The following is a 25,745-nucleotide window of genomic DNA, read 5'->3' as shown; positions in this document are numbered from 1 at the left end:
TCTTTGGGATTTGCCTCTTAGTTCTGGTTCATCAAACATTAAACAAAATTAGCTGAACCTTTGGCAAAACCAACCCGGGGAGATTCGCTCAACACTACGATATACCAGTGGGGTTGGTATATTTAGCAAACATAAGTTTCTACTTGTCTAAGATCAATGTTCACAAAGCTCACCACTTTGCTGTCTAAATCATCCTCTTCTTGCACAGCGGGTTCACTTGACATTCCCGTTTCATCAACTAGAGTTTGCTCTTGACCTCTGGTGATGTCCGCATGACATGATGTTTGTCTTATTGGTAGATATTCCTCCTTGATGCTGTGTTCTCTGTTTTCATACTCTACTTCATTCAAGTAGATTGTGGTGGTTTCTTCATTAATGGATGATTGCACTTTATTTATGTCCACCTGGATAAGATTTTCAACATCTGCTGTGTTGATGATGTCCTCATTCACAGCTTTTGCTAATACACTTGCGTTAATGACCACAGTTCCGAATACAGAATCTTGTTGGCTGACGTCATCCTCAACTTGACTGGGTTCATGAGTGAATCCAAGATTTTCTATAGAAATTACCTTTTTTTCATTGTCCGCCTCTTCTTCCACACTGGAGGTCTCTAATCTGACATATTCTTCAGTTGCATGCACAGAGTTACCTGAAGTTAGATGGGATTCTTTTTCGTCTTCTTCTTCCACCCTGACATCTGACTCTACGAGTTTGTCAGAAGATGAAAAGTTTGCAGTCTTAATATCACGATTTGCTGTAATCACAGACTGAATTTCTAACAAAAGATCTTTGCCTGTCTCATCATTTGAGTCTGAAGTGGATCTCCAGTTGTCAGTGGGACCTTCTAAAAGTGATCCAGAAGAACTATCAAGATCCTTGCTAATTTCTGAAGCTTGCTCTTCAGCATAAGTACTTGACTGTTCTTCAGAAGAAACCGTTACTTTTTCGTTGAAATCATCCGCTATTTCAGGAAACCTACGTACTGTGTGATCTGGGCTAAGCAAACACTGAATTTCCGACAAGAGATCAAGTTCTTTGGGAGCTTTAGAGACGTTTTCACCCTCAAAATCTGCTAATGCTGTCACCTCTAAAACACTATCCAAATTAGATGCTGTAATATTTGAAGCATACAATACACTCTCCATTTTTTGTGTGTCTAACGTGGCATCGGTTCCCTCTGATGACACACTGATGCTTTGGTCTAATAGACTTGAGTAGATGGTTGAGTTGATATCTGATAATAGGTCTAACTCTTTTTCATGACTTTGAATGGTTTTGTCTAATTGGTTTTCCTGTTCTGCAGTAGTGTCTAGGACAATAGTATGGCCTGTGCTAGTATTCTGATGAGAAAAGCCTTCATCTTCATAACTTTCTTTAAGGGGTTTTTTATTATCATGCTCAAGCTGAGGTTCATATTCCTCAATGACTTTAATATATGCCTTGTTCGTATCATTTGAAAAATCATGTTTTTCTTCTGTTTGATCTGTATCTTCATCTGTTAGAAAAGCATTTTTTAACACAGACTGCTTTTCAACCACAAAGTGTTCCTTGGGTTCAAATTCTACTTCCGTAGGAGCAATTTTGGCCTTACCATCTTCTTGTGATTTGCTCGTTTCTATCGGAAAATCCTCACAGAGGTATTTATCGTTATGCTCCTCAGTTGTATGTTCTTGCAGGTCCTCTACTTCACAGGTGGACATTTTACTGTCGGATCTGTTCTCTGTTTTTAGACTTACTTCTTTAAAGAAATCTCTGTGTTTAGATAATTCGTCTTCCTGCATCTGGTCATTGCTGGATTTCTCTACTTGGTAGGCTTCAAATGTAACCACAAACTGCTCTTCAGTTAAAAATCCAACTTCTCTGTGGCCAGCATTGAACTTGCCGTCTTCTTCTTCTTGTGATTCGTTGGTCTCTGGCTGAAAATCTTCATGTGTGTAGTCGTTATCTTTCCTCTCACCTGACTGTTCCTGTATTTCACAGGTAGTAGTTTCATTGTGAGATTCATTTACTGCTTTAAAATGTGTATCTTTAACAATCTCACTCAATTCTTCTGATCCTAAACTATCCCTTAGGATATCATCAGCAAGGGATATACATAACTTGATCACTGATGCACTTTGTTCTGTTCCACCAAGCTCTTTACAATTTATTTCATCACTTTCTTTGGAAATTGTTTGGAGTAATCCATCTTCTTGCAGCTGATCGGTGCCAGACCCTTCTATCTGAGAAGCTTCATTAGGGACCTCAAATTGCATCTCAGAAACAAGCTGTTCTTTGGTTATATTTTCTGCTTCTAAGCAAACAGTATTGACTTCATTGTCATTTCCTTGTGATTTGCTGGTCTCCGTCAATGAAACCTCAAATATGTGGTCATGATTGTTCTCCCCAGCTGTGTGTTCTTGTTGTTCCTCCATTTCACTCATGGAAGTTGCCCTGTAGGATTTACTCTCTTGTAGTAAACCTGCTTCTGTAAGGACCTCTGTGCGATCTTCAGATCCTATAACGTCTCCTATCTGGACATCCTCAGAAAATGATGTACATACTTCATTCTCTAATGCACTTAGCTCTGTTTCATACAATTCTTTTGACCATAAGACATCACTGTCTCTGGATAATGGTTCTCTAAGTAATCCTTCTTTCAATTGATCATTGCTGGATCCCTCTGCTGGGCAAGGTTCATCTGTGACCACAAACTGCTCTCCAGTTAGAAATTCTGATTCTATGTGACCAATCTTTTCTTTGCTATCCTCTACTTGTGATTCACTGGCACCTTGCTGGAGATCTATCTGTGTATAGTCAGAATTTTGCTTAACAGCCATGTTGGCTTGTACTTCACAGGTAATTGATTCATTAGGAGATTCACTTTCTGATGTAAAATCTTTAGAGACCCCACTGAATTCTTCTGACACTAGATCTGGTCTTACCAAGTCATCTTCAACAATTAATGGATGCATCTCAACCATTGATGTGTTTTGCTCTGTTTCATACACTTCTTCTTGCCTTACTTCATCAATGTATCTGGAAATTGGTTGTTCTTGTAATCTGTCTTCTTGCAACTGGTCATTGCAGGATACCTCTGTCAAAGAGTCTTCATTATGGACCACCAACTGCTCTTCAGCTACCAACTGCTCCTCACATAAAAATTCCACTTCTATATGACCAATCTTGACTTTGCTATCTTCTTCTTGTGATCCCTCTGTTGTAGAACCTTCATTAGTAATCACCAATTGCTGCTCAGCTACTAAGTGCTCTTTTTCTATGTGATCAATTTTGACTCTGTTAACTTCTTCTTGTGATTCCTTGGCATCCAACTGGATTTCTTCATGAGTGTAGTCATTTTGCTTTTCAGATCTTTGTTCTTGTATTTCATAGGTAGTTGTTTCATTGAGGGATATACTTTCTGTTTTAAAATCAGCATCTTTAATGACCTCACTGCATTGTTCTGATACCAAACCCTCTGTTATCAAGACATCCTCAACAACCGATGTTAATGTTTCAATCACTGATATACTTTGCACTGTTTCAAACAGCTCTTTATGGCACAATTCATCACTGTCTCCGAAATCTGATTGGCCAAGTATTCTATCTTCTTGTAACTGGTCACCGATGCTTGATCCCTCCATCGGAGAAGCTTCATTATCGACCTTAAATTGCTCTTCAGTTACAAAAGGTTCTTCAGTTACATTTTCTGCTTCTAGGTGTTCATTATTGCCTTTACTGTCATCTTCTTGTGCATTTCTGGTCTCTATCAATGAAACCTCATTTATGAAGTCATTATTTTGCTCTTCAGCTGTGTGGTCTTGTAGTTCTTTTACTTCCCGGGTAGATGTGTCACTGAGGGATATGCTCTCTTCTTTCAAACCAGCTTCACTAAAGGATTCTCTGCTTTCTTCTGACACTAGACTATCTCTCAGAACATCATTGACAATGGATGTGCATATCTCATTCACTGTTGTTCTTGGCTCTATCTCATACAGTATATCGGGGCTAACTTCATTGCTGTCTCTGAAAACAGTTTTTTCAAGTAATCTGTCTTCTTGTAAATGGTCTTTTGCAGAAGTGTCATTATCTACCCTAAATTGCCCTTCAGCTACAAGCTGTTCTTCAGTTAAATGCTCAACTTCTAAGTGACCAGAGCTGGCTTCACTATCATCTCCTTGTGATTTTCTGGTCTTTATTGATGAATCCTCATATATGTAGTTATCATTTTGTTCCTCATCTGTGTACTGTTGCAGTTCATCCAGTTCACAGGTTGATGTTTCACTGTGGGGTTCACCTTCTGCTATTAAACTCACTTCTCTAAAGACATCTCTTTCTTCTTCTGATACTAAACTATTTTCTATCAGGACTCCCTCAGCAATGGATGTGCATATCTCGCCCGTTAATTTGTTTAGCTCTGTTTCATGCAATTTTTCAGGGCTAACTTCATTACTTTCTCTGGGAACCGATTGACTGGTTAACCTGTCTTCATAGTGCTGGTCATTCCTGGTCCCCTCTGCTGAATGAACTTTATCTTTTAAAACAAACTGCTCTTCAGTTAAAAATTCCACTTCTGTGTGATCAGTCCTGACCTTGGTATCTTCCTCTTGTGATTCTGTAGCATCTGGCTGGAAATGTTCATGTACATAGCCATCGTTTTCAATTATAGATGTGTGTTCCTGTACTTCACAGGTCATCATTTCTTTGAGGGATTCACGTTCTGCTCTAAAATTCACATTGGATTCTTCTGACACTTTATCCTCTCTTTTCAAGATATCCTCAACAATTGATGCACAAATCTCTAGTACTGATGTGCTTTGTTCTGTTTCAAGTGGTTCTTTATGGCATACTTCATCAATGTCTCTGTAAACTAGTTGCCCTTGTAATTTGTCTTCTTGCAACTGATCATTGCTGGAAACTTCTATCAAAGAATCTTCTTTATGAACCACCAACTGCTCTTCAGCTTCAAACTTCTCTTCATTTAAAATGTCAACTACTATGTGACGAATCCTGATCTGGATATCTTCTTCTTTGGATTCCCTAGCATCTGGCTGGAACAGTTCATGTATGTGTTCTTCATTTTGAATTATAGATGTGTGTTCCTGTACTTCATGGGTCATTATTTCTTTGATGGATTCACCTTCTGCTCTAAAACTCACATCTTTTAAGTTATCATCGAATTCTTCTGACACATGATCCTCTCCTTTCGGGATATGCTCAACAATCGATGTATGCATCTCTATTACTGATGTACCTTGTTCTGTTTCAACCAGTTCTTTGTGGCATACTTCATCACTGTCTCTGAAAACTGGTTGTCCTTGTAATTTGCCCTCTTGCAACTGGTCATTGCAGGATACCTCTATCAAAGAATCTTCTTTATGGACCACCAACTGCTCTTCACTAAAAATGTCTTCTTCTATGTGACCAACCCTGACCTGGATACCTTCTTCTTGTGATTCTCCAGCATTTGGCTGGGAATGTTCATGTATGTAGTCATCATTTTGAATTATAGATGTGTGTTCCTGTACTTCATGGGTCATTATTTCTTTGATGGATTCACCTTCTGCTCTAAAACTCACTTCTAAGTTATCATTGAATTCTTCTGACACATGATCCTCTCCTTTCGAGATATGCTCAACAATTGATGTATGCATCTCTATTACTGATGTACCTTGTTCTGTTTCAACCAGTTCTTTATGGCATACTTCATCACTGTCTCTGAAAACTGGTTGTCCTTGTAATTTGCCTTCTTGCAACTGGTCATTGCAGGATACCTCTATCAAAGAATGTTCTTTATGGACCACCAACTGCTCTTCACTAAAAATGTCTTCTTCTATGTGACCAACCCTGACCTGGATACCTTCTTCTTGTGATTCTCCAGCATTTGGCTGGGAATGTTCATGTATGTAGTCGTCATTTTGAATTATAGATGTGTGTTCCTGTACTTCATGGGTCATTATTTCTTTGATGGATTCACCTTCTGCTCTAAAACTCACATCTTTTAAGTTATCATCGAATTCTTCTGACACATGATCCTCTCCTTTCGGGATATGCTCAACAATCGATGTATGCATCTCTATTACTGATGTACCTTGTTCTGTTTCAACCAGTTCTTTGTGGCATACTTCATCACTGTCTCTGAAAACTGGTTGTCCTTGTAATTTGCCCTCTTGCAACTGGTCATTGCAGGATACCTCTATCAAAGAATCTTCTTTATGGACCACCAACTGCTCTTCACTAAAAATGTCTTCTTCTATGTGACCAACCCTGACCTGGATACCTTCTTCTTGTGATTCTCCAGCATTTGGCTGGGAATGTTCATGTATGTAGTCATCATTTTGAATTATAGATGTGTGTTCCTGTACTTCATGGGTCATTATTTCTTTGATGGATTCACCTTCTGCTCTAAAACTCACTTCTAAGTTATCATTGAATTCTTCTGACACATGATCCTCTCCTTTCGAGATATGCTCAACAATTGATGTATGCATCTCTATTACTGATGTACCTTGTTCTGTTTCAACCAGTTCTTTATGGCATACTTCATCACTGTCTCTGAAAACTGGTTGTCCTTGTAATTTGCCTTCTTGCAACTGGTCATTGCAGGATACCTCTATCAAAGAATGTTCTTTATGGACCACCAACTGCTCTTCACTAAAAATGTCTTCTTCTATGTGACCAACCCTGACCTGGATACCTTCTTCTTGTGATTCTCCAGCATTTGGCTGGGAATGTTCATGTATGTAGTCGTCATTTTGAATTATAGATGTGTGTTCCTGTACTTCATGGGTCATTATTTCTTTGATGGAATCACCTTCTGCTCTAAAACTCACATCTTTTAAGTTATCATCGAATTCTTCTGACACATGATCCTCTCCTTTCGGGATATGCTCAACAATCGATGTATGCATCTCTATTACTGATGTACCTTGTTCTGTTTCAACCAGTTCTTTGTGGCGTACTTCATCACTGTCTCTGAAAACTGGTTGTCCTTGTAATTTGCCCTCTTGCAACTGGTCATTGCAGGATACCTCTATCAAAGAATCTTCTTTATGGACCACCAACTGCTCTTCACTAAAAATGTCTTCTTCTATGTGACCAACCCTGACCTGGATACCTTCTTCTTGTGATTCTCCAGCATTTGGCTGGGAATGTTCATGTATGTAGTCATCATTTTGAATTATAGATGTGTGTTCCTGTACTTCATGGGTCATTATTTCTTTGATGGATTCACCTTCTGCTCTAAAACTCGCATCTTTTAAGTTATCATTGAATTCTTCTGACACATGATTCTCTCCTTTTGGGATATGCTCAACCATTGATGTATGCATCTCTATTACTGATGTACCTTGTTCTGTTTCAACCAGTTCTTTATGGCATACTTCATCACTGTCTCTGAAAACTGGTTGTCCTTGTAATTTGCCTTTTTGCAACTGGTCATTGCAGGATACCTCTATCAAAGAATCTTCTTTATGGACCACCAACTGCTCTTCACTGAAAATGTCTTCTTCTATGTGACCAACCCTGACCTGGATACCTTCTTCTCGTGATTCTCCAGCATTTGGCTGGGAATGTTCATGTATGTAGTCATCATTTTGAATTATAGATGTATGTTCATGTACTTCATGGGTCATTAATTCTTTGATAGATTCACTTTCCGTTGTAAGATTCACATCTTTAAAGATATAATTGAATTCTTCTGACACTTGATCCTCTTCTTTTAGGATCTCCTCAACAAATGATTTACACACCACCACTAATGATGTGTTTTGCTCTGTTGCAACCAGTTCTTTATGGCATACTTCATCACTGGCTCTGAAAACTGGTTGTTCTTTTAATCTGTCTTCTTGCAATTGATCATTGCCGGATATCTCTGTCAAAGAATTTTCATTAAGGACAATTAAATGCCCTTCATCTACAAGCTGCTCTTCATTTAAAAATTCTACTTCTGTGTGACTATTCTTGACTTTCATGTCATCTTCTTGAGATTCTCTGGCATCTAACTGGAAATCTTCACGTGTGTAGTCATCATTTTGCTGCACAGTTGTGTGTTCCTGTATTTCATAAGTGATAGTTTTGTTGTGGGATTTACTTTGAGCTTTAAAATTAGCATCTTTAAATATATCACTGCATTCCTCTGGCACTAAACCCTCTCTTGTCAGGACATCCTGAACAATTGATGTACGTACCTCATTCAGCGATGCACTTGGATCTGTTTCATATGATTCTTCAGGGCATTCTTCACTACCGTCTGTGGGAGCTAGCTGTCTAAATGAGTTGCCATCTTGAATCTGTTCAGTGAAATTTCCTTCTGTCAGAGAAGCTTCATTACCAGAACCATACTGGTCTTCAGCTACCCACTGTTGTTCTGTTAAAAGTTCTACCTCTATGTGACCAGTCTTGACTTTGCTATCTTCTTCTTGCGGTTTGCTGGTCTCTGGTGGAAAGTCTTCATGTTTGTAGTCATAACTTTGTTTCTCAATCATGTGTTCTGGCTGCTCTTCCATTTCATTGGTGGAGGTTTCATTATTGTGTTCACTTTCTCCTTCAAAATGTACATCTCTGAAGACCTCTTTGTGTTCTTCTGATGGTGGACCATCTCTTAATTTGACATCTCCCACCAATGACATACATATTTCATCCACTGACGTGCTTAGCTGTGTTCCATGCAAATTTTCAGGGTATTCATCATCGCCATTTCTGGAAACTGGTTGTCCGAGTAATGTGTCGTCTTCAAACTGGACAATGCTGGATCTCGTTTGCTCTTCAAAAGACTTCAGAACATCTTTTGCGTCTGATAAAAAGGTTTCGTCTTGAACCTCTTTTCCATCCTGTCCACTTTTGATAATCTTATCAGTTTCCTGTATACTATATTGACCTAACATAAGCTCATTCTCAGCTAATGCAGTCTCTGTTATGTCCCTATGGGCTGAATAATGAATTATGTTTTCAAGTTGTTTGTTATCAGTGTCCTTAGTTGGGTAGTCTTGACCAAGGATTGCCTGTTCCAGAAAGAGGTTATCAGTCTGCTTTTGCTCATCTGTGAAATCTTTTGGTAAACCAACATTCTTTGTGTCTAATGTGTCACTTGATTGTCTAATATCATCTATAAATTCTTTCACATGTGTGGGGTCACATTCTAGAACATCTTTCCTATCTTCTAATAGGTATTCTACCTGGCACTTTTCTTCCTCTAAGAAAGAGTCCTCTTTTCTTACAGTCTCTTCGGTGCCATCTGAGACTGCAAGAGATTCCTTTTCTGATTTGTTCACTGTTTCTCGCAAAGCATTGGACTCGTTTTTATTTTCCGTAAAGAGTTCTGTTTGCTCAAGATTTACATTGTTAATATTGGACATATCTCGATTTCCAGCAGACTCAGTTTCAACTGAAAGTGTTTCTACACTGGAAGGAATGTGATCCAAATGTTCTTCTGTTGATCTGCTACCCGTTGCAGTCGCAAATAACTCCTCCATTTTGAAATCCACATGCACATTTTGGTCGGTCACGGCTCCCAAGGAATCACATCTCTCACCATGCTCTGCTTGAGCTGGGTATTCATCATACCACACTGCTTGACTATCGTTTAATCCATTCGTCTCTTCTTCCTCACTGGATGACTGTCCATCATAATGACTATCATAGCTGCAGGTGGCACCTCCAAGATAGTTCCCTTCTCTTTCTTTGCTAGGAGACTCATCCAAGTCTTTTACTATGTATGAACTTCCTAATTGTTCACGATCTTCTCCTAGTTGCAATTCCCCTTCAAGAATTTCATCACAAACCATCTGAAGTGTATTTCTCGATGCACGTTCAGATTTTTTGAATAAATCTTCTGTACTTGGAGAAAAGTGAACTCTTTTTTTAATCCTTTGTTTTTTGGAAATATTAGGCTGCCTCTCAGATTTCTTAAATTTATGTTTTTCCTCTTGTTTTTCTGTCAGATGCCCTTCTATACCCTGTACATCTTCCTTGTTGGTAGGTTTGCTTAGGTCCTTTGCTGAAACTTCCTTCCCTTCTTCCTCAAAACTGCTATTGCTTTGTCCAAGCACCAAAGATTGTGTTTTTATGGTTTCTTCTTCCAAATCGGTTTGTTTAGTTTCACTCTGCTCTAAAAAAAAGTTGCTTTTTGTTAATGACACATCCACAGATGTCAGATTCTCCCCTGCGTACCCTAGGTCTGTGGATAAGATCGATGCTGGCATTGAACCTAAAGTTTCATCGAGATCTTGTAGGGTATCAGAACCTTTTTGGTGCTCAACTTTTTGAAATAAATCACAGTGCTTTGCTAAGCGGTTGGCTGTCTCCAGTAGGTCTTCCAATGTCTTCCTGCTATCTCCTTCTTGGCTGGAAGAGATTTCTGGTTCATCCACTGGTGTTACCAGTTTCTTGTTGTTTTCAATCACATCTAAAATGTTATCAACATCAAACTCCAATGTGACCAGAGAATCTATAGACTCCCCCAATACCTGTGCTTCTTGTTCAGGAGTTATGTTATATTCCCATTTTTCTGTTGTGATTTCGATAAGACTTTCAATTTTTTCTTCCTCTTCTTGTTCAGTAGTGCCCACCAGCTGTTTCTGATCTGCAAATGAAAGACTTTGTAAGGTAATTGGCTGAAAGAGACTTTCTTCATACTGACCATCAGAAGATGGTTCTCCAGTATGTTGCCCACCTTTATAGACTTTATGCTCTGAGGTCCCCAAAGGCTCACTGTCTTCCAAATCTTCAGCCCTACTTGTGAGTTCTTCTTCATACTGGGAAACTTTAATTTCACAACCAACCAATCCTTTTTTTTCCAACTCTAGCAGGTCAGGAGGGTTCACCTGTTCCTGATTAATGATGCTTTGGACGTTGTGGGATTTGACCACTATGTTTTTCGATTCTGTCGACTCTACCACTTTAATTTCATAGCTGCGAGTTACTTCTGCTGTTGTATGAACATCAATATCTACGTCTTCTGTTATTTTGTGTTCCAAGTCCCGTCTTCCCCCAGGATCACTCTTTCGCTGTCTCAAATCTGTTTCCTGTGTTTGATAGTCCTCATCTCCTGTCATGTAAAATGAAACAGTTTAGGGTTGATCAGTTTCTTCAACATTTTATACAGTGCTTATGTTATAACAGTTTAGGAGTTGAAACCCAATTAAAGGAATCTATACTCTTTCTAAAAGGGTATTTTTTATATAGTTTTTTATAAATTTTTTGTTCAGTAAATTAGGCTGTGTGTAAGCCCTTGTACACACGGTCGGATAATTTGTCGGAATGCGTCTTATCGGACCGTGTCGTCAGATAATCCGACTGTGTGTGGTATGCATCGGATTGATTCCGTCCGAATCTCCGTCGGACCCAATTTTCCAACATGTTGGAAATATTTCCCGACCAACTGGGCCGGTCGGACATATTCCGATCATGTGTAGAGAATTTTAAATTGGACCAAGTGCCACGCATGCTCAGATCAAATTCCTACATCAAAACTATTGACTACTAGCCTGAACGTAGTCCCATCGTAACTAAATTACGTCATCACGTTCCGAAAGATCGGATTTTTCGCCAACTTGGCCCGACTGTGTGTATGCAACAGTTTCGGACAAGATCCGACGGACAAAATCCAACGGGCAAAATCCGATGGATTTGGTTGTGGAAATCTCCGACCGTGTGTACAGGGGCTAAGAGGGGCTTTGTGGTTGGCTGGTTTTGGCACCCAAGCACAAGGCCCAACCCCTGCTCCAGCCCTGCTAGAACACAATCCCATCTGCTGAGATTGACCCCTATGCCATCTTGTGCCCTGCTCCTCACAATATCCCTGGCCACGGACTCTTAAATCCACAAGAAGGATTGTCCACATGATAGTTGACTTCATTTCACTTTATTGATTTTGTTCAGGGAATGGTAAGACAGTCACATCACAAGGACATGCATTCCAGAGTCACTTGGCATACATATTTAATCACATAAAGTGGATGATCTGCAACAGTCTGAGGGGAAAGCATGGACAGAACCTTACAGCCATCTCCCTACAGTCCCGTCTCTGCCCAGGATCATCAGTACTCACAGGACAGTGTTGTCTGTAGACACCTCCTAGCTGGGTACACCTCCTCCAGGAACCCTCCAGGGAAGCAGTCTTACCCAGGGATCTCCAGCCTCCCATAAAAAGCCTTTGCAATTCGTCCTAGCCCCCACCTCCATAAGGGACAGAACGACTACAGCTGGCTCCTCTTATGTATAAGTCCACTCCACCCGGCCTCCTGCCCAGTCCAGGGCCTACACGTGCCAGTTACATCCTCACAGGTGTGGGGTGTTTGGTTCCCATACCCCAAGAGAACGTGTGCACCTCCCCACCCAGCTTATACTGTATATGGGTGCTGACTCATCCATGACATCACTCTAGCTAAAAGGGAAGTCATCACTTTCTTTTAAAGAATTTGTTACCCCAACATTTCATATTCCAGATATGTGGCTGCTGTACCATGTACTTGTATGAAAAAGTATCCTGTTCTCTTTATATTGCTTCCTTTGTGGGAAATCCTTGGTGTTTCTGCCAGTCCTCTAGCTTTCCTATTAAAAACTGACCACACTCCGTGATGGGGGTGAACATCCGTTGATCCCCAGAGGTTGCCCTGTTCCATAAACTACCCAATGATATGCCATGGAAATCAATAAAATTAATCACATATATACTGTTAGCGGCAAGGATTACAGTTGCTTGGCACTGGAAACAATTGGTTATTCCTCTGGAATATGAAAAATAATAAAAATATTAAGAATAAAGTTAACTGGATTATGGTTAATGACAAACTCAGTCACATACTCTAACATAACTCTCATAACTCATAACTCTAAAAAATTGGATAAAATATGGGAGCCATGGATTCGCCACATTTCGGTTCCCTAATGAGCTCCAGGCTGACCTTCTTCTCTTATTCTTTTTTTCTTCTCTTCTACTTTTCTTCTCTTCCCCCCTCTTTTTTGTGTTGTTTAACTCAAATATATATTGGACTGCCTTTAGATCTTTATTGCAAAATTTCACAAAAGTGAGTACACCCCTCACATTTTTGTAACTATTTTATTACTTACTTTATTACATACCTTTTAACGTGACAACACTGAAGAAATGACACTTGTCTACAATGTAAAGTAGTGAGTGTACAGCTTGTATAACAGTGTAAATTTGCTGTCCCCTCAAAATAACTCAACACACAGCCATTAATGTCTAAACCGCTGGCAACAAAAGTGAGTACACCCCTAGGTGAAAATGTCCAAATTGGGCACAAAGTGTCAATATTTTGTGTGGCCACCATTATTTTCCAGCACTGCCTTAATCCTCTTGGGCATGGAGTTCACCAGAGCTTCACAGGTTGCCACTGGAGTCCTCTTCCCCTCCTCCATGATGACATCACAGAGCTGGTAGATGTTGGAGACCTTCCGCTCCTCCACCTTCCGTTTGAGATGCTCAATAGGGTTTAGGTCTGGAGACATGCTTGGCCAGTCCATCACCTTTACCCTCAGCTTCTTTAGCAAGGCAGTGGTCATCTTGGAGGCGTGTTTGGGATTGTTATCATGTTGGAATACTGCCCTGTGGCCTAAACTCTGAAGGGAGGGGATCATGCTCTGCTTCAGTATGTCACAGGACATGTTGGCATTCATGGTTCCCTCAATGATCTGTAGCTCCCCAGTGCTGGTAGCACTCATGCCGCCACAGACCATGACACCCCCACCACCATGCTTGACTTTAGGCAAGACACACTTGTCTTTGTACTCCTCACCTGGTTGCCACCACACATGCTTGAGATCATCTAAACCAAATAAGTTTATCTTGGTCTCATCAGACCACAGGACATGGTTCCAGTAATCCGTGTCCTTAGTCTGCTTGTGTTCAGAAAACTATTTGCGGGCTCTCTTGTGCATCATCTTTAGAAGAGGCTTCCCTCTGGGACGACAGCCATGCAGACCAATTTGATGCAGCGTGCGTTGTATGGTCTGAGCACTGACAGGCTGACCCCTCCACCCCTTCAACCTCTGCAGCAGTGATGGCAGTACTCACACATCTATTTCCCAAAGACAACCTCTGGATATGACGCTGAGCACGTGACCTCAACTTCTTTGGTTGACCATGGTGAGGCCTGTTCTGAGTGGAAGCTGTCCTGTTAAACCGCTGTATGGTCTTGGCCACTGTGCCTCAGCTCAGTTTCAGGGTCTTGGCAATCTTCTTATAGCCTAGGCCATCTTTATGTAGAGCAACAATTCTTTTTTTCAGATCCTCAGAGAGTTCTTTGGCATGAGGTGCCATGTTAAACTTCCAGTGACCAGTATGAGAGAGTGAGAGCGATAACACCCAATTTAACACACCTGCTCCCCATTCACACCTGAGACCTTGTAACACTAACGAGTCACATGACGCCGGGAAGGGAAAATGGATAATTGGGCCCAATTTGGACATTTTCACTTAGGGGTGTACTCACTTTTGTTGCCAGCAGTTTAGACATTAATGGCTGTGTGTTGAGTTGTTTTGAGGGGACAGAAAATTTACACTGTTATACAAACTGTACACTCACTACTTTACATTGTAGCAAAGTGTCATTTCTTCAGTGTTGTCACATGAAAAGATAGAATAAAATATTTACAAAAATGTGAGGGGTGTACTTACTTTTGTCAAATACTGTACGTTTTGACTTTGAAGACATTCTTAGGGGTTGGTATGAAGGTCCCCTGTTCCCCATTATCCACTAGTCCCCCTCCACCCCTCCCCGCTTATCTTTCCATAACAATACTCAAGTTCCTGCACTCTATTGCACATGGTTACAATTCTGACTATTGATTAGAATTGTTCTTTAGTAGATAAGGTATACGTTTACAACTTCCCCATATTGTCTGTTGGACTTTCTAAGCTCAGCGGATTTATCTGAAAACATCGCATGATTATTGTTTGTTCGCTTATATTCATGGACCGTGTTATTTTTGTCTATTCATATTTTCTGTATTCATATATTTGTCATAGTGACAATCCAAGAATTGGCCTCTGTTTAACTGCTACTTTTGTTATTGTTGGATTTTTTTCAATAAAAACATTGAAATATAAAAACTGACCACAATAAGCAGAACACACCATGAACACACCGTGGTCAGTTCTCTAGCTATGCTGGGAACTTAGCCTGCTCTCCCCACTGCTGCACAGCTGCAACAATTCTGTGTTTTTCTGTCAATATGGGGTGCTGTGTGCACATTAATGAGCAAAAAAAATGAACTTAAGACCCCTTTCACACCACACCGCCCATTGCGTCGGCGGTAAAACACCGCTATTTTTAGCGGCGTTTTACCGCCGGATTTGCGGCGCATTTCGGGCGCTAGCGGGGCGCTTTTACCCCCCCGCTAGTGGCCACGAAAGGGTTAAAACCACTGGCAATATGACGCAATAGCGGCGTTTTGCCGGCGGTATTACAGCGCTGCCCCATTGATTTCAATGGGGAGCAGCGGTGGAGGAGAGGTAAACACACCGCTCCTTCACCGCTCCAAAGAAGCTGCTGGCAGGACTTTTTTCTGACGTCCTGCCAGCGCACCGCTGTAGTGTACATACAATGGAGCAGCTTCTTTAGGGCGGATTGCAGGCGCTATTTCTAACGCTATAGTGCCTGCAAAACGCCCTGGTGTGAAAGGGGTCTTAATGATTTTATTAAATGGCTGTAATATAATAAAGAGTGAAAAATTTAAGGGGGTCTGAATACTTTCCGTCCCCACTGTATATATTACATTGATCTTTATCAAGGACAAATTGTCTATATATATATATATATATATATATATATATATATATATATATATATATATATATATATATATATATATATATATATATATATATATATATATATATACAGGTAAACTGGGAAACACGGTAAGGCTCTAGCTCCTGTACACAATGGGAAGTGTTCCGATGTTGCTGGAGTTGCAGTCTTTACCTGGATGGACCTTGGCGCTGTCTCCATTCTCTTCTGTGACACAGAGGAGCTCTGGGGATGAGGTTAGCAGGTCTGTCTCCTGGAGGAAGAAGAAGAAGAAGACACCAATGTTACATCAACAAAGTCCAAGTCATTGCTAAAGGGTCAATCCACGTACTTTTTGGTGGATACCGGCATATTAAATGACTCACTGGCTCTTTATACCTCTCAGGAGTAGGAAGTGAGATCCCAGGGCACCCCAACCAATCATATGGTATCCTCCTCTACCCAAGTGACAGATACTCTCGGGACACCACGTTAAACAAATGCAGATAATTTGGTATAATACACTATAAAGTATTGGGACACCTGCCTTTACACACACATGAACTTTAATGGCATCCCAGTCTTAGTCCGTAGGGTTCAATATTGAGTTGGCCCACCCTTTGCAGCTATAACAGCTTCAACAATTCTGGAAAGGCTTCCACAAAGTTTAGGCGTGCGTCTATGGGAATGTTTAATCATTCTTCCAGAAGCGCATTTGTGAGGTCAGGCCTGACTCACAGTCTCCGCTCTAATTCATCCCAAAGGTGTTCTATTGGGTGGTGCAGGCCAGTCAAGTTCCTCCACCCCAAACTCGCTCATCCTTGTCTTTATGGACCTTGCTTTGTGCACTGGTGAGCAGACTCCGCTCTAATTAATCCCAAAGGTGTTCTATTGGGTCAGGAGTCTGTGCAGGCCAGTCAAGTTCCTCCACCCCAAACTCGCTCATCCTTGTCTTTATGGACCATGCTTTGTGCACTGGTGTGCAATCCTGTTGGAACAGGAAGGGGCCATCCCCAAACTGTTCCCACAAAGTTGGGAGCATAAAATTGTCCAAAATGCCTAAAAAGTTCCCTTCACTGGAACTAAGGGGCCAAGCCCAACCCCTGAAAAACAACCCCCACACCATAATCCACCCTCCACCAAATGATTTGGACCAGTGCACAAAGAAAGGTCTCCTGATGGGGTTCTAAAGAAAAATAAAAACCTGATAGGGGTTCTATAGAGAAGAAAACCTGTTGGCAGGAGTTCTGTAGAAATAAAAAAATTGCCATGGGTTCTACAGAGAAACAACTGTCAGGGGCTGTATAGAGAAATAAAAACCTGTTGTGGGGTTCTATAGAGGAATAAAAACCACCTGACAGGGGTTCTGTAGAGAAATAAAAACCAGTTTGGTTCTATAGAGAAAAAACCTGTTCAGGTTCTATAGAGAAATAAAAAGCCTGCTGGGGTTCTAAAGAGAAATAAAAACCTGGCAGGGGTTCTATGGACAGATAAAACCTGGTGAGTTTAGAAATCAGGGCCGGCTCACAGCGCACAGCAACGCACTGCCCTTGTTTGATGCACACGGGTGCTATCCAGCAAATGTTGTGCGCTTGTGCCCATCAACCCCTATGGCACTGCAGTAGCCTGTGGTTTGGTGTGATGGGATTTGTCCTTTTCAAATAAATAGGCTGCCAAAGAGCGTCTGGCAATACATGAACACGCGCCTTCTACTCTGAACCATCCTAAAGGTTGGGGTCATGCTAGTGTGGGTTGGGAACACATGCATACATGCGTGGACACACAGATTTGCGCTGCTCTTTAGCAGACACGCAGGGGCGACATTCATTCCTAGCGGCGTCCCCATGCAAGTGTGTTTTTGCATGCGGGGAACCGGGCAATGTGTTTTTAACCAACATCTGTGCTATAGCCGAAAGACGTGCTCCTGTGCATGCGCTGCCTTGTGGCTCACGCACGGTGCGCTCTGTGATCTATGAGACTTGGCCGATCACAGATCGGAGTAAGGGGCCGATCCTGACCCCTTACCATGTGATCAGCTGTCAGCCAATGACAGATGATCATGTGATGTAAACAGAATATCGCTAATCGGCTGACAACATAAGGGGGGAAAAAGCCGATCACTGGCTTCTGTCAGAAGGACATCAGTCCAGAGCAGGGAGAGCCACTGCTGTTATGCAGTGCCCACCAGTGACACCTACCAGTGCATATCCATGCATCATCTATCTCACCTATCTGTGCCCATCGGTGCTGCCAATAAGTGCCTCATCACCAGTGTCACCTATCAGTGCCCACCAGTGCTGCCTCACCAGTACCATCTTATCAGTGCCCACCAGTGCTACCTTACCAGTGACACCTATCAGTGCTGCCTATCAGTACCACCTCATCAGTGCCCACCAGTGGCACCTTATCAGTGCCCATCAGTGCCACCTTATCAGTGCCCACCAGTGCTGCCTCATCAGTGCCCACCATTGCCACCTTGTCAGTGCTCACCAGTGCTGCCTATCAGTACTGCCTATCAGTGCCACCTATCAGTGCTCACCAGTGCTGCCTATCAGTACTGCCTATCAGTGCCACCCATCAGTGCCCACCAGAGCCAACTTATCAGTGCCCACCATTGCCACTTTATCAGCGCTCACCAGTGCTACCTTATCAGTTCCCACCAGTGCTGTCTATCAGTACTGCTTATCAGTGCCGCCTATCAGTGCCCACCAGTGTCACATTATCAGTGCCCACCAGTGCCGCCTTATCAATACCACCTGTCAGTGCCCACCAGTGCTGCCTCCTCAATTTCCACCAGTGCCACCTTATCAGTTGTCACCGGGCGCTACCTTATCAGTGCCCATCAGTGCTGCCTATCAGTGCCCACCAGTGCCACCTTATTAGTGCCCACCAGTGCCACCTTATAAATGCCCACCAGTGCCGCCTATCAGTGCCACCTGTCAGTGCCCACCAGTGCTGCCTCCTCAGTTCCCACCAGTGCCATCTTATCAGCGCTCACCAGTGCTACCTTATCAGTGCCCACCAGTGCTGCTTATCAGTACTGCCTATCAGTGCCCACCAGTGCCACCTTATCAATGCACACCAGTGCTGCCTATCAGTGCCACCTGTCAGTGCCCACCAGTGCCGCCTCCTCAGTTTCCACCAGTGCCACCTTATCAGTACCCCTCAGTGCAGCCTATCTGTGCTCATCAGTGCCCATCAATGAAGGGGAAACATTTGATAAACTATGAAACTGATTTTTTTTAGATTTTTGGTCTTTTTCTTTTTTTTTAAGCAAAAAATAAAAAACACAGCAGTGATTAAATATCACCAAAATAAAGTTCTATTTGTGTGAAAAAAATTATAAAACTGTCATATGAGTACAGTGTTACATGACCGCTCAATTGCCTTTGAAAGTGTGACAGCGCTGAAAGCTGAAAATTGACCTGGGCAGAGGAAGGGGGTAAAAGTGGCCGGTAAGCAAGAGGTTAAAAAAAGAGCCGGATGGCTCTTTTCCCCGTGTTTCTCATGGTAGAACAGCCCATTTAATTTAATAAGTTGCTGTGCCAACAACGCGCACGCTCACACGCGTGATTATTGGTTTTCTGTGGTCTGACGGGTGCAGAGAACACTTTTTGGTCCTTTTATTCTAATAATATAAATAGAAGAAGGAGTCAGAGAAGACAGAACCTCTATTAGGAGAACAGGAAGCCGAGGGTGACACATCGATGACAAATGCCGCAAGGACATAAGCAGAAGTGTGTTCACCTCGTATCTCTTCCTCTCTCCGATACCCAGTGACAGGAGTTAATCCAAGGCTTTGAAACATTTCTGTAAACCCAGGAGGTATTAAAGTGTCACTAAATCCACAACAGTAAAAGCTGGCTGTATATGCAGAATAGCATGCTTGTTCTACTCACTGGGGAATTATTTCAAGGGTTCCTCTTTCTGTAAAAAGGTTGAGAAAGCCTGATCTCATAAGTGTTGGAGACTTCGTGGGGACACAGGTGTCACAGAGGTACACGGGGTGCAGTAGGAATCAATAGAGAGCATACTGGGGTGCATCTGGAGACACTAAGTTACCTGGAAGAGGTTGGAAGGCTGGCATGGAGGATAGAGGTGGCATGAGTAGTCAGGTAAGTACTGCAGCAGCAGGGGGCTAAGCAGAAGTGTAGTGGTCCATTGCTGGAACACCAAACCATGCGCCACTTTGATATTTGAAACTGCACCAGTTAGGAGAGATGTCTCCTGATAGGATGTGACGCTGATCAGGAGAAATATGTCCTACTGTAAATGTTTATAGGATCGGTGTTCCCGGTGAAATCCGGAAGTGCCTATGGCTGTATGTTGGAGAGTAGACTCCACTCTGGATCCTAGGAGAGGTTGGCGTGATGCTTATCGCTTTCCATCTTCATGGAAAATTAGGGTATATCCTCCCAACAGAGATGGCAATAAAAACCCGACAAAGCCTTTAAACCTTCTCTCCTTTCTTTTCTTTTTTTTCCAATATATTTTTTTCTAAAGGAGAAAGACACACAGTATAGTACAGAGAGGGAACCCATCCTGTGGGATCAAAGCACTTACACAACGGTGCAACAGAGGTTATCATTACAACAGAGTTAATATGCATAAAATCGGAATTTTTCCCAAAGATGCAAACGCTCGATGTCTGAGTCAAGGGAAACATTTTATGGATCTTTACCAGGTTGTGATACCACCGGGGTTGGCACCTTGAACCCCGCCTCTTGGCGTTTAGCACAAATCGAAGTCTTATAGGAAAACAGGTAGAGTCTGTCCACCTGTTCTTCAGTCAGTTCTAACCCCCAACTCCCTCTCCCATCCTGTGATATATGGGGCTTTGTGTTCTGCTGGGGGTGATGATGTCAGCAGTTGATACGTTAGAGAAACTTCATGGGAGAGTGTAGATTGATCCAGGCAGAGCTGCTCAAAATTAGTGTGAGGCCTCTGGAACAACGCCGGGGGAGACAAAGATCCAAGAAAGTGTGATGGTTGGACTCTGCCAGAAAGATGATCTCGACAAGCCTGGGTGGGTCATAATTTGTTGTCTCGTCATCCAACGTCCCCCTGAGATGTATTTTCGAGCCTGTGACCGCTCTTTTGTTCCTTCTCTCCTTTCTGAAAGGGTTCTGGCTAAAGTCTATGGAAAATCGGTTCAGCAAGAACGGACCGACTTTCGGTCAGGGTGTACAGCTGTCTGTTCAACAGAAGCTGGTCTGACGACCAACTTCTGTTTGGATGGGCATGCTGGAAAACCAGGATTCAATCAGCTCTTGCAGCCAATGGCAACAGGTGCTGATCAGTGTGTTCTGGCCCATATGTCAGAACGCAGTGTCTCAGTGGGAGAGATTCCCTGCATCAACATCGCTTGTGTTGGTAGGGCGATCTATCAGTTTTCTTTTCATTCAACCCGTTGGTTAAACAAACAAAAACTGTTTACCCAGCTTCAGAATCCTGGCACTAAGAGCCAAGTAAAGGACTAGGATGGAGACTCTGTGTCTCTGAGCTCCATCTGCATGTAAGTGTGGCTTCGTGGATGGCTGAATTTGGCACCAAGACTACAAGTCCCCACCTCCGCTGCTGTCCTGCTAGAACACCACCCCTCCTGCTGAGGCTGAACCCTTGTTAGGGCTGGACTCAAAGCTGGCCGCTCAGCTGTCGGCCAATTGCCAGCTCTTTTCACTCCACAGTGACTCACCTGTTGATTTCCTGCTCGTCAGTCCTGCCTACTTAAGCCCTCCAGCCCAGATGATCTCTGCCTTCGCCTTGGTCACATCTCTAGAGGCGCTCTCCTGTGTTCCAGTTAAAGACTTGCTTGGCTGACATTCCTTCTGGATCCAGATCCTGCTTGCTCTTCTACTACGCTCAACTCTGGCTTCCTGACGTTTTGGTTTGTCTGACTATCCGTTCCAGTTCCTGAACTCTGGCTATGTTTTGACTGCGTTTACTCTGTTTACCTTTTTATTATTATTATTAAACAAGTGTCATTTGACTGTACTTCTGTCTCAGTCTGATTCATGGTTTCTGACAACCCTCCACTATCTGGAGCTCCACTCCATGCCAGAGGCCTCCACTCAACATTCCCAACCATTGACCTTTACTTCCCCAAAGGAAGGAATGTCCACACATAAAGTAGTCTGCTGTACTTTACTGATGGAATTCAGGGAATGGCATAACAGTCACATCACAAGAACATACATTCCGGAGACACTTGACATACACAGTCAATCACATTTAGTGGACGTTCCGCAGTAGTCACAAGTGAAAGCATATGCAGCACCTCAGCAGCCATCTCTGTTTAGCTCCCATGTCTAAAGTGCACTAAGGCTCCTCACAACCTGGCTTGTAGATGGGCACTGACTCACCCATAACATTACTACAGGAGGGCTCTAGCGAAAAAGGAAGCTATCACTTGCTTATAACTTTCCTCTATATAGGCTATAATGGTAACAGAACCATCAAGTGGCCAGCCAGCTAACTGCACCTGCCTAGATGCAGTGTAAAGCTGACCATAATTCTTGACAAAATTTGTGTGAAAATTCTCAGAATATTCGAATGCTCTTAATATATATTATATGTGTATATATTTAATGTGCTTTTAAAATTTGATTTAGGAATGAATTAAAACCACAAACACTGTTAGAAATTCATTCATTCGAAAAAAAAATGTTCCATCCTGCTCTTTTGAAGTTTCTTGTCACTGTGGTCGAAAACGAACGTTGATTTGACCCCACTAATGAAAAGAAAATCTAAAAAACTTTCTTAAAACATTTGTTTCCTATTTTCTTGAATATTTGCTTGAAGTTCTACCCATCTATGGCCAGCCTAAGCCCTTGTACACACGGTCGGACATTCCGACAACCAAATCCGTCGGATTTTGTCCGAAACTGTTGCATACACACGGTCGGACAAAGTTGTCAGAAACTCTGATCGTACTTAACGTGATGACGTTATTTCGTTAGGATGGGATTACGTTCAGGCTAGTAGCCAATAGCTTTGGTCTAGGAATTTGATCTGAGCATGCGTGGCACTTTGTCCGATCGGAATTCTCTACACACAATCGGACAAAGTCCGATCGGATCATGTTGTCGGAAAATTTTATAGCCCAACTGGAAAACTTGGTCCGTCGGATACTCCGACGAAAACAGTCCGATGGAGCCCACGTAATGTCGGATTATATGACAACACGGTCCTATCGGACATTGTCCATCGGAATGTCCGACCGTGTGTACAAGGGCTTAGACATCAAGGGTCTGGTTTTGATCTCTCAGCAGATCTGTAACAACAACCATGGATGAGAGACAACCATGCCGTTCATCTACCTTTTCCATCTCTTGCCACTGGATCACCACATGGTGGAACGATGACCTCTTATGGGCACCAGGACAATGGTGCTTGACCTTGACCATATGAGGCTTAAAGTGGTTGTAAAGGCTGAAGGTATTTTACCTTCATGATTTCTAATACTCCCCTAATACTCTTCTGAGCTTCCTCTTGATCCAGCAACGTGCACAAGAGCTTCAGCTGTCCCGGGTCTCTCTCTCTCTCCTTATTGGCTGAAAGCAGTGAGGGGCCATTGGCTCCCACTATTGTCAATCGCAGCCAGTAAGCCAATAAGGAGAGTATGGGGGCAAGCCGTGGCTCCATGTGTCTTATGGATGCATACAGCAGGGCTCAGGAGCATGCATGCACCAGTGCCCCCACAGCAAGAGGCTTGCTATTGGGGGCACTGGTCAAGGGAGATGAGCCAGGAGCACTGGAGGGGGACCCGAGGAGAGGAGGATCAGCACTGCTCTGTGCAAAACCTTTACACAGAGCAGGTAAGTATAACACGCTTGTTTTTATTTTAAACCAAACAAACCTTTAATACCACTTTAAATTTTGAGCCAGCAGACCACAGCAATTTTTGTTTAATTCAATAAATCAACATATACAGACTTTAGGGAAGTTTTTCAAATACAGGTTCAACAGGTTTGGCAACACAGAACTTCACTTCATACAGAACACTGGGAATTTCCAGAGGATGTGTCTCTTAATCTTCTGTTTGTTCCATTAATGACTATTCACAGGTCCTCACTTTCAGCTTCACCACAAAGGGAAACCTCTGCAACCAGGGGAGATCTCACCAGTGCACGCTGCTGATTGGTTCACCCACAATGGTCCTATCTCCAAGGCTGCCTGCACCTTCTGGTCAAGCACCCAAACCACCCAGTTGAGGAAGTATCTATAACCTAATGCCGTGTACACACGACCAGACTTTCCGGCAGACTAGGTCCGAGGGAATCAGTCCGTCGGACAATCCGATCATGTCTGGGCTAATCCAATTGTTTTTAACATAAAAAATCCAACAGACCTAGAAATAGAACACGTTTCAAATCTGTCGGACGGACTCAATTCCTATCTGGGACAACCGTTTGTCTGTGTGCTAGTCCGACGGACCAAATACGACGCAAGGGAAGCTATTGGCTACTGGCTATTGAACTTCCTTTTTTAGTCCCGTCGTACGTCATCACGTTCAAAACTAATGGACTTTCGAACGGGCTTAGTCCGTTTGTGTGTGGCCAAGTCCGTTCTTTTGGAAAGTCCGTCGGAACTCCACCGAAAGTCAGTTGGGAAGACCGTCGGACCTAGTCTGCCGGAAAGTCCAGTCGGCATAAGAATCCCTACACAACACAGGTTCCTGTGTCTACCTAAACTTCCCAATCCAAGGGCCAACTCTTGACGCAAACTGTGCTATATATATATATATATATATATATATATATATATATATATATATATATATATATATAGCACATCTGCCTCCAAAACAGCTGCCAAAATCTCACAGGAATCCAAGCCTAGTTTGGGAACAGGCTTCCCCAAGATGGTACCCACAGCCCATAGCAGAGGACAGCTTCATCCTATGGTGCCAGTAATAAAAGCAGCTGATATATGACCGCCCAACATCTCCCCTCGGCAGCCAGCAGAGGACACCACCCGACTCTCCTGCCTACAAGCAGTATGACTTTAGGTCATGGCTGCTCAACCTGTGGCCTTCCAGCTGTTTTGGAAAACAATAAGTCCCATGAAGCATTGCAATACAGACAGTTACATTGCTCCCAAAGGCAGAGGCATGAGGGGACTTGTAGTTCTGAAACAACTGGAGGGCCACAGGTTGAGCCCCCCATTATTGAGGTCTTCTGAGAAAGAAGTCATACGAAGTCTGATTTTTTTTGTTTTATTATTTCTTACAGGTACTTATATAGCGCAGCGCTTTACATTATTATTATCATTATTATATACTATTCATATAGCGCCAGATGTTTACGCATCGCTTTACAATGTAGAGGGGGGGGGGGGCAGCACAATTGCAGTACAGTTCAATGCAGAAAGTACAGGAAGACCCTGCTCATAGAGCGTACATTCTAAACGGAGGTGGGGAGGTGGTGGTATAATAGGTAATAGCTGCAGGGGGTGATTTTATTGGGTGGCTTGGGGACAGTTGTTAGGTGGGTGTGGGATAGGCTTCCCTGAATAAATGAGTAAAGGTGGACAGGGTAGGGGCTGATTGAACATATCGGGGCAGGGAGTTCCAGAGATAGGAGCAGCTCTGGTGAAGTCCTGAAGGCGAGCATGAGATGAGGTAACAAGGGAGCTAGAGAGAAGGAGGTCCTGGGAGGAGCGGAGGGGATGATTTGGGCGATTTCTGCAGATGAGGTTGGTTAGAAAAAAGGTTATAATATACTGTACATTCACATCCAGTGGTGGCCCAAGCATTAAGCGCGCACGGGCGCTGCCTCCTCTCTCCTGCCACCCCCTCTGTGCACTGTGGATAGATTGTTGCATTGCCTGAATCTATCCATGGCCGCCGCTACCACCCCCCATTTCTGGCATTTTTGGGCGACGGGCGCCTGAAGGTGTTTTTGAAGCACCTGATTAGAGCCATAGGCTCTAATAGACGTCGAAAAATGATGACCTGCGAGCGCCATGCTTGGCGCTTCGCAGTTCATTAAGCTGTGTTAGGAAAGC

The 25,745-nt window shown here is 42.8% G+C and overlaps 1 protein-coding gene across 1 annotated transcript in view; it reads right to left on the bottom strand.

Moving 5' to 3' along the window:
• Positions 1-25,745, bottom strand: part of LOC143925656 (uncharacterized) — a 42,993-nt gene that overhangs the window by 6,779 nt on the left and 10,469 nt on the right. The window contains exons 3-4 of the mRNA XM_077450121.1: positions 15,933-16,011; positions 174-11,029 (exon numbers count right to left, since the gene is read on the bottom strand). Of these exons, the coding sequence (XP_077306247.1) occupies positions 174-11,029; positions 15,933-16,011 (10,935 nt within the window). The remainder of the gene's footprint in view (positions 1-173; positions 11,030-15,932; positions 16,012-25,745) is intronic.

The sequence above is a fragment of the Lithobates pipiens genome, unplaced genomic scaffold, assembly GCF_037356315.1.
Source record: "Lithobates pipiens isolate NorthernLeopardFrog02 unplaced genomic scaffold, aLitPip1_a1.2 Scaffold_22, whole genome shotgun sequence".
Taxonomy (NCBI): Eukaryota; Metazoa; Chordata; class Amphibia; order Anura; family Ranidae; genus Lithobates; species Lithobates pipiens.
This window is presented reverse-complemented; position numbering and strand designations above follow the sequence as displayed.